This window comes from Helianthus annuus, chromosome 9 (genome assembly GCF_002127325.2).
Source record: "Helianthus annuus cultivar XRQ/B chromosome 9, HanXRQr2.0-SUNRISE, whole genome shotgun sequence".
NCBI classification, from domain to species: Eukaryota; Viridiplantae; Streptophyta; class Magnoliopsida; order Asterales; family Asteraceae; genus Helianthus; species Helianthus annuus.
Window position 1 is genome coordinate 180525887 of NC_035441.2, and position 11429 is coordinate 180537315.

General features: G+C 33.7%; 1 protein-coding gene across 5 annotated transcripts; it reads left to right on the top strand.

Moving 5' to 3' along the window:
* Positions 1 to 3689: 3689 nt before the first annotated feature.
* On the top strand, positions 3690 to 7957 carry LOC110879909 (post-GPI attachment to proteins factor 3). 5 transcript variants are annotated; one of them, XM_022128451.2, is made up of 8 exons: positions 3690 to 3815; positions 4054 to 4130; positions 4266 to 4312; positions 5061 to 5158; positions 5363 to 5624; positions 5709 to 5905; positions 6761 to 6948; positions 7313 to 7957. In XM_022128451.2, exons 4-8 carry the CDS (start codon positions 5064 to 5066, stop codon positions 7597 to 7599), a joined length of 1029 nt encoding a protein of 342 aa, XP_021984143.1. In that variant the 5' UTR covers positions 3690 to 3815; positions 4054 to 4130; positions 4266 to 4312; positions 5061 to 5063; the 3' UTR covers positions 7600 to 7957. The 5 variants fall into 5 exon arrangements, with proteins under 5 accessions (XP_021984143.1, XP_021984142.1, XP_021984145.1 ...); XM_022128450.2 differs by having other exon boundaries at positions 5064 to 5158; XM_022128452.2 differs by lacking the exon at positions 3690 to 3815 and adding an exon at positions 3819 to 3960 and having other exon boundaries at positions 5064 to 5158.
* The last annotated feature ends 3472 nt before the right edge of the window (positions 7958 to 11429 follow it).

The window sequence follows — 11429 nt, forward strand, 5'->3', positions numbered from 1 at the left end:
CAAATACAAAGGTCCCTAAAAATAAGAACTCGTATAACGAGTATCAAACAGACTCTGATTGACCTCATTCAAGCGACATTGGAACCGTCTCATCGAACTCTACGATGTGAGATTTTAGGTTTTTGTTTTAGATGTTTAGCTTGTAGATTTTACACTTTTTTGTTTACATCATTGTGTCTTTTCTAAATTTGTGTCATAGTGTCTTTTTTTTTTGTGACTCATCGTGTCTTTTTTCTTCGACATTGTGTTATATTTTGCTCGACATTGTATTCTATTTTGCGATTCATTGTGTCTTTGTACACTTCTTATTTTTAGGAGCCTTTGTAGAATAACTTTGCCCGTGTTTATAGATTGTAGTTTCGTTAATTACTTATGATCTTATCTTTGTAGTTTATACACGTGTGAGCTCTATATGAATAAAGTTGGAATCCATCTAATTAAGCTTGGCAAAATGGGCGGGTCTCGAGTCGGATCTGATAACAAGTCAAAACGGGTTATAGTAATTGGTATGCTTTTGCTCAGGAGTGGATCTACCTTGTTAGAAGAGGTAACCCTCGTTGCCCCTTGACGCCCCAATGGTAATGTAAATTTTAGAAAAATTTAACGTTTTTTCGATTTCGTTACCCATTTTCTTTGAAACGTGCTTTTGCTCTTAAAAGATCATAAGAAATATACTGATAAATTGATAACCACTGTCTTCAATAGTCTTATTATAGTCCTGACTGGGCCTCATAATGTTATAACTTCGCGGACAAAACATGGCTTATTGGGCTTGTGGGAAGTCTGGATTTGCACTTGTGTTAGTTAAAGTTAACTGGATATGATGGGTTTCTAAACTTCTAAATTCCAATTCATGCTTTGCAAAGTAGAGGTGTTCAGAAAAAAATCGAAATCAAATGTAAACTGAAAATCGAATCGTAACCATAATCGAAAAAAGCTGATCCGAATAACAAATTCGGTATTTGGTTTGGCTTTTAACCGAAACCGAATTGCGAATTTGGTTTTTGGTTTGGTTTTGGTTCCATATATTTTTTTATTTGATTTATTTGGATAACAGCGGTAAAAAGCTAATATAACTAATTATACATAAAAATAATAATATTTAATAAACCATATAATATTTATTGGCCCATGTGATAAATATAAAGCCCAACTCACAAATTAAGCCCACTTATTTCTATAGTTTTACTCTTCAAAATATACTATGGTTTCTAAATATTCACGTATAAGGTCAAAAGATGATCTATGTTGACTATTTCTAGTTTCTATGTTCTATGTTTTCAATTTTAAACTTTGTAGTTGTGTTTACGACTATTTCTAGGATGTGGTTGTGTTATTTTGCATTGAAACTTTCTTTTAGTTACATATCGTTTGATTTAAGTTAGTTGCTGACTTGATGCTCGGAAGTTGGTACACAAACATGAATTATAAATATAAATTAGGAAAAAAAGTGCTTAGGAATAATTTGGTTAAATTTGGTTGAAATTGGTTTGTTTGGTTTTTAACCGAATCCAAACCAAATTGGATTTGGTTTGGTTTGGTTTGGATTTGATTTGCATATTCTTAATTTGGTTCGGTTTGGATTTGGATTTGGTTCGCATATTCCTAATTTGGTTTGGTTTGAGGTACAAAAATTTGAAAAACTGAATAAACCGAACCGTATAAACCATAAACCAAACCGATTGCAAAATTAAGTTTTTATATGACGAATTAAAAGCTTTTTAGTAAGGAAGTATAACGGAGTGCTAAATTTTAATTCGTGAATGCAGTGAGACGTCTCGATATGAATTAGTAGTCAAATGTGACGGACTAATCCGGGTTCACCTACATATGTTGTGAATCCAATAAAATCAAAGATCAAATGTGTTGGGAAGGCCGGAGAACAAGTTTTTTAAATGTTAAGATCCATCTACAACATGATAACAGAATGTATTAATTGTTCGGAGAACTACAATGAGTGAATCGTGTCGATCTTAAGATAATAAGATTCATTGTCTATGCCATCTCTTACCGATAAAAAACAGCTAATAAATGTATTGAGGTTTCAATCCGCACTTATTGTTTAACAAAAATAAACTTAAATTTTAGACAGCTTTGTCACTCATTGATATTTATGCTCTTTAGCTCTTGGTTTTTATGCCACATAATCGCGTAGTTATGAACGGTTGGCAGGCCTAATTAATCTAGCTAGAGTGGTGACCAAGGAGCATCCATGGGCAGTTAAATATTAGATAACACTTGTTCTAATTTTCTCCTTGCAATCCCTAAATAGGGATATAGAGAGAAAGTTAGGTAGATAATAGCCATAGCATCTAATTAATGATGGGAACACTAATGAAAACCACAACATCTCGTTATTGCTATCCATTTCTTTGGTTGAGGATCAATAGCGCACCCAATAATGAAACATGGAGAGGTGGCATGGGGGTGGCGCCCCATACCTTATAGCTTTACACGAAATTGATTAAAGATAGACGTACAAATATGCAATGGAATCTATTGATTAAATGAGGGATCTGGATGTATACAGGGACCCATGTTAAGGTTAAATGAAACCTGGGATCACCAATTAGTCACACGTTAAATATGTTAGGGGTTGTTTGTTTAGCTCTTGGTTCAGACCTCTTACTTGTTCAACATTTAACGGTTACGTAAGTAGATGTCTGAATCGCTTAGACATTTGCCTCTGAATGGTTAATCATTATACTGAGTCTGAATGGTTAAGACCTCTAATCTGAATTGGTCAGATATTTGCATCTGAATGGTTAAACATTATACTGACTCTTAATGGTTTAGATATCTTACTGGTTCAATATTTAATCATTCAGAAGTTGCTAAACAGCCCCTTAGTCAAGTTAGTTAGCTAAAGTATAGGCTAATTGATTCAGTTAGTTTGATAATCAACAACTTTTACGTAGGACTTTGTAACTCATATTTAGTTTAGAAAAGTTGAATACATAGATACAAAATTCTATCATAATTTGTTCGTCTAATCTTTCATGTTACGTGAATTGTGCTTCATCCATGTGAAAAATAACTAAAAGTTAATTAATTATGTTATTTTCCCGTGTCAAGAGCTCCAACAGCACGTTATCTCCTATTGTTGTTTTGATATGATTCACCACATCTTTAATTGCTCCCAACCGCACCAATACAATACACACCATCTCAAAGTGAATGAAAAAATCAGTGGGGGCCTGACTCTTAAAATCCAAATCGGTGGAGGCCAAACTCTTAAAAGTAAAAAGTCCAATATTTTTACACTTTAAAAATAAAAAATTCTTGAAAAATTAACACTACAAGCGAAAAACCAGTGGGACTGGGGGCCGAAGCACCCCCGGCCTAAAGGAAGCTATGCCTCTGTCGGTGAAGATGCAAACTTCATACATACCGCCTGATAAAACTATCTACCAACTCATCTATCGTCTGATGTGTATCACAACTTTCGTTTATATACATGCATACCAATAAATTAAGTTTTATATATTTATAAAGTTAAATTTAATCTTATATGATGTTAACATATCCTATAAACATATAAAAAACCAATTATTTTTTTATTTTCAATTTTCAGTTTGTGGTTTGGGATTTGTGAATTGTGAAGGCAAATAGGAGAATTAGGAAGGACCACCAACATTATTTACAAAACTTCAAGCACTAGAACGAACATTTACGTATACATGAAGGACTATTTCCGCTGTAACAAAAAAGATAAAGAAGTTAACAGATCAAACTCTCTTCGACTCACACACAACGCATTGACGAACTGACTCTCTTTCACCCGGAAGAATCTTCATTCATCAGCCGAACTTTTGGTAAGATCACTTTCAAAATCACTTCAGATCTGTTATTTTAAATTTCAATCTACAACCTCCATATAGCAAACCTATTACTGTCAGTTATTAATCGGCGATTTGTGTATCGGAATCAAATTAACTCGCCAATTAGCGTTTGCACTAGGTTATATGCACTTTAATTGCCTGATTGGATCAGTTATAATCGTTATAGTTGATTAGGTAATTACAACTGTTGTTTTTGTGATCCAAACACCAGGTGTTGACCGTTATATTATCAGATCGAATCGTGTGAGTGACTGTGGAGTGAAGTTTTGTTCGAATGCTTAAGTTTGAGTGAGTTTACTTGTTATGTTTAATATTATTTATCACTTGATTAGTTAATTTCAGTGTGTTATGTTTATGAATGTCTGGAAAGTTCAGTAATGCTCACTGAATGTGGTTGATTGTGTGATTTAATTTGTTTTTCAGGTTATTGTGATTTGTGACTGATTTTGAGGAAAGTTTTTATCATCAGAGTAAGCCTTCTGCCTCTTCCTTTCATTTTTTGAGCTTGTGAGTTGAATGTGTAAATTCTCAAAATCGATTTAGAAATATTTATCGAATATGAAAATAGTTATTGAATTTTTGACAAACCTGTGTTTTCAAAGGAAACAAACCGTAGTTCTAAACAAATTGCAAAACACTATTTGCAATAATAATAATTCATAAGAGTGATGGTTATATGATTTGTGAAGTGAACTTAGTTTGAATTTCAATCAGTAGACTCTATATTGGGATGGAAGGAGTGCTGAACTGAGACGTGTAGATTTCACATAATTTTTCTTGTTTTGAATAAGAAATGAGCTGTTATATGATGCCCAAACCAAGAAAATACGTCTACCATAAAGCTTTTAGTATTCAGATCAATTTGTTGAGATGTGTTTGAGCAGAAGAGGATTATACTCCGTATGATTTGTAGGAAATCTAAGTTTGATACATCTTTAAAGTTGCAAAAACACTAATTTATTATTATTTTCTGGTTATTTATCTTATGACATAATAGCTAGCAGATTAGGTGAGATATGTTATAGGTGCTTTTTTATAACAACAAACAAGTCATACTAGCTCAGAGTTTGCCATATCACAAACACGTAGAAAAGGTCCAAACATTCAGGAATCATGAGGAATGTACAAACTTCTTGGTGTTTAATCCCTTAATGCATTTCCATTATTATAATTTCTTAATCCCTTGACTGTGCTAAGAAAAAAAAACTTTCTGATCAGCAGATGGTACGTTGCTACTGGATCAGTTTATTTTTGACGTTTTCTTGTTGCTTGGGTGTTCTTCATGCAAGTGTTGGAGATGCTGACCCCTCATACAGGTAAAGCTTGTATTTTGCCAACATGTTGATATTCCTATATTAACTATGCTGGGATTTTATTCTTTTCTTATCTATATTCGTCTCCTGCACTGTCCCAATTCAAGGCTTCCCATCTTGATAAATTGTCCAATGATTTGCAGCAATTTTGGTAAATTTGTGAAGGATTCCCCTGTTTCTTTTACATATATTTTAATTTTTATATAGGTCATGCTTAAACGACTGTGAGATAACTGGATGTGTGGGTGAGATATGCTTTCCACACTGCAACTTTTCATCTGACGGTGCATCGGTTGATGGTCCTTGGTACATGCAAGAACCGCTGTATTTACGGTGGAAACAGTGGGATTGCCATAGTGATTGCAGGTATCATTGTATGGTCAATAGGGAGAAAGATAGAGCAGCATCTGGTTATGAGCCCGTAAAATATCACGGTAAATGGCCCTTCAAACGAGTATTTGGAATACAGGTCTGTTATCATCAATCTTATACCTCATAATCTCAATGCTTTTTTTGATCTTCAATAGTAAGCAACGTATTGTAATTTTTCCAGGAGCCTGCTTCTGTCGCGTTTTCTGCACTTAACCTTGCAATGCATTTTCATGGGTGGTTATCGTTCTTCATCCTCTTGCATTACAAGCTGCCGGCGAAAGCAGATAAAAAGCCGTACTATGAGTATGCTGGCCTATGGCATCTATATGCGCTCCTAGCCCTCAATTCGTGGTTTTGGAGTGCTGTTTTCCATAGTCGGTAAGTTTTAATGGATAGATTTCCAAATTACTGGCAATGCCACTACTTTTGTATGGATCTTATTTACTCTAACTTTTCCCTAGACCCTAAACTTGTAGAATTTAGGTGAGCCCTCTGTTAGCATCTATACGACTATATTAGAAAAACAAACAAAGAAGAGAGTATGGCAAAGCTAGTTTAGGTATTTCAGTATTAAAAATAAAAAATAAAAAATAAAAAATAAAAATTAGTAAATCAAGTAAAAAAGAGTGTTTAAAAGAAAAGGCGTACAGTAAAAAAATTAAAATAGTAAAATGCCATTTTCGTCCCTGAGGTCTGGCCAGTTTTGCGACTTTCGTCCAAAAGGTTTGTTTTGTCCGCATCTGGATCCAAAAGGTTTGAAAGCTTGCCATTTTCATCCGTCTCCTTAAATCCATCCATGTGTTCTCCGTTAAGTCAGGGGTATTTCTGTCTTTTTTGCTAACTTGGGCAATTCGGTCTTTTTCACTAAATGACCAAATACCCCTGAAAAACACTGAATTTGTCCTTTAAGTTAACAAAAAAGATGGAAATACCCCTGACTTAACGGAGAAAAATGGATGGAGTTAATCAGCTGGATGAAAATGGCAAGTTTCAAACCTTTTGGATCCAGTTGTGGGAAAACAAACCTTGGACGAAATTCGAACTAAAAATACCGTTATGGAGTTACTCGAACTAAAAATAGTAAATTAACTTAATCAAGTTTTGACACTGTATTTACAACCATAACAGTATTACTTTTTAGTGGCTTCAGTAAGTGAACATATAACACAATTAATTTTTGACCTTTTGTTATTTCAGAACTCATCTTTAATCATAATATTTGTTAATATACAGCGACGTAGACTTGACAGAAAGACTTGACTACTTCTCTGCAATTGCATTGCTTGGATACTCACTCATTGTAGCCATATTAAGAAGCTTCAACGTGAGGCTTGAGGCCGCAAGAGTCATGGTTTCCGCTCCATTGCTTGCATTCGTTACCACCCACATATTATACCTCAACAACTACAAACTCGATTACGGTATATCTCCATTTTAACCTGAGTTAATGGTATACGTTGTTAACACAACTTTATGCCGTATCCTGGTTCAATAAGTTATTATTGTTACTAGACGTGGCAACTTTGACCCGTTTACATTTACTTATAAATGAGTCATTTTGGGTTCTGTTTTTATCTCTAATGGGTCAAATGGTTTGAAAGTCACACATTTTTTGTACTAAGCAAATAAAAGATGTACAATGAGTGTTTGAAGCCAATTTCACCAAAAATTACTTAATCTATTTGACCCAAACCCATTTTGACTTGTTACCCGACCACTACCTTTAATCTGCAATCTGTTTACTTTTCTTGACCTTACCGGCGTCTTATAAATGAAAACTGGTAGGATGGAACATGAAAGTGTGTGTTGCAATGGGGGTTGCGCAGCTATTAATCTGGGCAATATGGGGCGGAGTGAGCGGTCATCCTTCTAGACGGAAATTATGGTTTGTGATAGTGACGGGTGCACTAGCGATGCTGTTAGAAATATATGATTTCCCTCCATATGAAGGATTTGTCGATGCACACGCTGCATGGCATGCGACAACCGTACCTCTTACTTATCTGTGGTGGAGTTTCATCAAGGATGATGCTGAGTTTAGAACGTCTGTTCAACTCAACAAGGTGAAATAGTCAAATAGCTTCTTTCACGGGTAAGAAGAAATCTTGTTGCAGATTTATGTGTGTATTTTGTTTTAGAAGACCAGTTTTTTTTTTTTTTTTTTTTTTTTCTCATCACATGTTTGAGCTAAGCCGAGAATACTTTTTGGTAATTGGATCACATGACTCATCGGATTAAAGATGGTATCAAATCGGATCAACCAACACTACCGAAGAGGAATACGATGGACATATTAAATGGGTTGATTACTTGATTATGATTACTCATCCTAACCGGTATTTATCACTTATCAGTGTTATTGATTAAGAACATAATTGATCCGTAACTAATGTTATAAATGTTAGAAATGAATGGTAAAAAAATTTCGTACTTTTAGATTTTATTTTCATTTAAGTTTTATCTGTTAAAATGAAAAGCATACCAAAGTTTTGTTTGTTAAAATGAAAAGCATATCAATGTGCATATGCCAGTTTGTTTTGTTTGGCATAATGGCATCATTGGCATGGGTCAAAGTTGACGAGTTGGACTATGTTTTAAGAATGGATTAAACATTTCATGAGCCCAATTGATTGGTTCGCCACTTTTGTATCAAAGCCCTAAACCGTCACAATATCTTATATCTCCACTTCTGCTTTTGACGGCAACAAACACTGCTAACCCCACCACTCTCTTGCTACCAGTGGCATTGTAAGAACATGCATGCGCGCGCTAACAATGAGGGGTTGTGTGATGAATACGTATGCATCATCTCCCGGTCATGTCTTTAGGGTTTTGTGGATGCAACCACGACATTTAGGAATTCCTCAGATCAAAGCATTGCGTGGGCTGCTTGATTCTTGGTTTGAAAGTGCACACGATTGGGTATCTCCTAAACCTGTTCCTAGTACTATATATAGCTTTTAAGATTGTAAGGGTCACAGCCTCACTGGTTGTAAATACCAAAAACTAACATGTAAAAGATATCTATATCTGAATTACATGAACAATAGTTGTGTTTTAAAGTATGGATGAATTACATTCATCTATATCTATCTATTTTTTTTTTTAAATTATGACAATATCAGTCTTTAACTACTTAAAGAGAATAAATGATAAAATTAAATAGTCGTATCAAGTACAAAATCATCCATCAAACAATTTAGTCTCCATAAGTTAATTACATAAGTATAAAGTCAATGTAAAACATATGAATACACAAGTTATTGTTTTACTTAAAAAGCGATTTAGTTCTAAGAACAAGATTATTCGAATAGCTCAAATCATATTCAAATTTTTGGTTTGGTTCAGTTCATGAATCCATTTATTCTTTAAGCATGAATTTTGTTAGGAATTTGTTCAAAAAGGAAAAAAGGCAGAGAGGAGCAATAAAATTAGACCGGACCGGTTATCACACACCAGTGGCGGAACTAGCCCAAAAATTTAGGGGTATCCCAATTTTTTATTTTTTAGACCAGGGGTATCCTTTGTATAACGGAGACGAAGTTGCGAGGTATTTTTACACTACAGAAACATAGTGAAGGTCCATATGAGAGATGATGGGTCATAAGGAAGGCTCTACCTCAAATCCTTAAATATTTTGAACGCATTGATGGTAGATAGGAGAACTCGACAAATAATACTAGTAGTAAACCAATAAAATCACAAAACATGTAAATAAAAGTTGTCAATACACCTCCATCATGGGTAGGTAAACCAATAAAATATCACCTACAAAACTTGGTTTTCCCCCTTACAATGTAATCACAAAACATGTACAATTGTACATAATATATTATATATATATATATATATATATATATATATATATATTATTTATAGTTAATAAGCTAATATATAACGAAAAAGCCGTGCAAAGAAAAAGTAATGTTTTATTTTTGACTAAACTACATCACATAAAGATTAAGATAAGTTGTAAATTATTAAAACTTATACATTTAAATAAAAATTCTAAGAAATACAGCGGATTACACGTTTTATACGTGAGGATTCTAAGAACCACTGTGTTTATAATAAATATATCATCTAGACTGGTTCTATAATTTTATATGTGTGTATGTACCTATCTACATACGTATAGTATAGTACACATTTTCATTTTCCTGATAGTACGTGTGTGTATATACATAAATTTTAAAAACTGGAAACCATAAAAATATATATCGTTATTATATTTGTTTTGACCTTGTGATCGAACAGTTCATATAATACCAGTGCTCTCTGCAAAGCAAGTATAAATAATTTTGAAAGAGCAAAACCAACTAAGATGAAGTTGGAAGAATGGACCACACAGTAAACGTAATCATGTTGTCTATGAACAAATACATCCATGCACATTATTAACCCCATTTCCTTTGATTCATAATCAATTCAAATAAAATCTTACTTTTTAAATAACCCCATTTCTTTTTATTCATAATCAAATAAAATCTTACTTTTTAAAAGCAAAAAGGTTTTCAAAGTACATTCAAGTCCATATTAAATGTTGTTATTTAAAAATCATTGTTAATATATGATTTGTTGGTAATAAGCTTCATATTATATCAACTACACTTTTATAGAATAACTAACAATATGTTTAAATCAACAAAACCTATATTTGGAACCTGCATGCAGTTTTTTTTTATCACCAAGGATGAATCTAATATTGCCATCAAATATCGCACCTCAAGAACGTGTGGCTGATCTCCTCTTCAACTTTGTCGTAAAAAGAACAAACCGTGTTATTCACTCCAACCCCACAACACTTAAGATCGCCTTATACATATCTTATTTGTCAAACTAACGTTAAAAACGACACTGATGTCATATGTGAAGGACCCCTAGAATGATAACCGAAGTTGAGTAAAATGATTAAAACAGTCTAACCGATATTATTCACACAATTTTTATTGTGATAAACGGTTTTGGTAAAGGAAATTGTAAGTGTATGTTCTAAATGATGAATTTCATTTCACACGAAAAAGGCAATTACAAAGCAATGGCAGGTAGTCGGGCAACAAGTTGCGCCGCCACCCCCTTTTGAATAGAAAAACCAATTGTACACGAAATCGTGCATATAAGACGTATGCCAAGAATGGTGGGGCGAAATGTTAAAAAAAAGTGTTGCGGTGTATACGCACCAGAAAGGGGTGTTATGGTAGTGTGAGATGTAAAATGTGGTTTCGTATTGAGGTGACCGAATATTATGGGTAGTTGTATTTTATATTTAAGAAAAAATTGGTTAAAGAATGCCCCACACCCACAAAACCCTTTTAGCGCCCCGCCTTGGCGGTGTTTTTGTGTCCAGCGCACTCCTATATGGCACTTTCACCACGACCACGCCCACAACACAACCTAAAAATCTTAACTAACCAACTCGGTATTTGTATATGTGATTACTAATATACAAATATTAAACCAGAAAAAACTAATAATGATAATAATAAATACCAATGCGTAAATATTCTCTCTATGTATATTAATTTGTAACACGTTGAGGAATAGTACCATTTTTTTTGTCTTTTGTGTGTTCTTTTTTTCATAATAAAATTTAGTGTTCTTTTCATTCTTATAGAATAACTTTGATTTTTTTATAATAGTTTTTGTTTTACATTTTTCCCTAGATTTGGTCGTCGTTCGGTTGCTACTTAGCACGGTGTTTGGTAATCGCATTTGGTCACTTGGGTTTTTTATACCATCAACTTTCTATTACGTTTCGGTATAACTTTGACTTTCTAATACGTATTAAAAATCTATGTTTTTGTTTTACGTTTTTTCTCGATTTTGATCGTTGCTCTGCTGCTACATAACATGGTTTTACGCCTTCAGTCTCACAATGTTGGTAGCCCAGTTTTACGTCTCT

Excerpts from the sequence above, each read along its gene's own strand:
- LOC110879909 (XM_022128451.2), top strand. The coding sequence starts at position 5,064 with ATGGTACGTTGCTACTGGATCAGTTTATTTTTGACGTTTTCTTGTTGC. Across the intron at positions 5,159-5,362 it reads GATGCTGACCCCTCATACAG|GTCATGCTTAAACGACTGTG; the intron begins GTAAAGCTTGTA and ends ATTTTTATATAG. Across the intron at positions 5,625-5,708 it reads AACGAGTATTTGGAATACAG|GAGCCTGCTTCTGTCGCGTT; the intron begins GTCTGTTATCAT and ends TAATTTTTCCAG.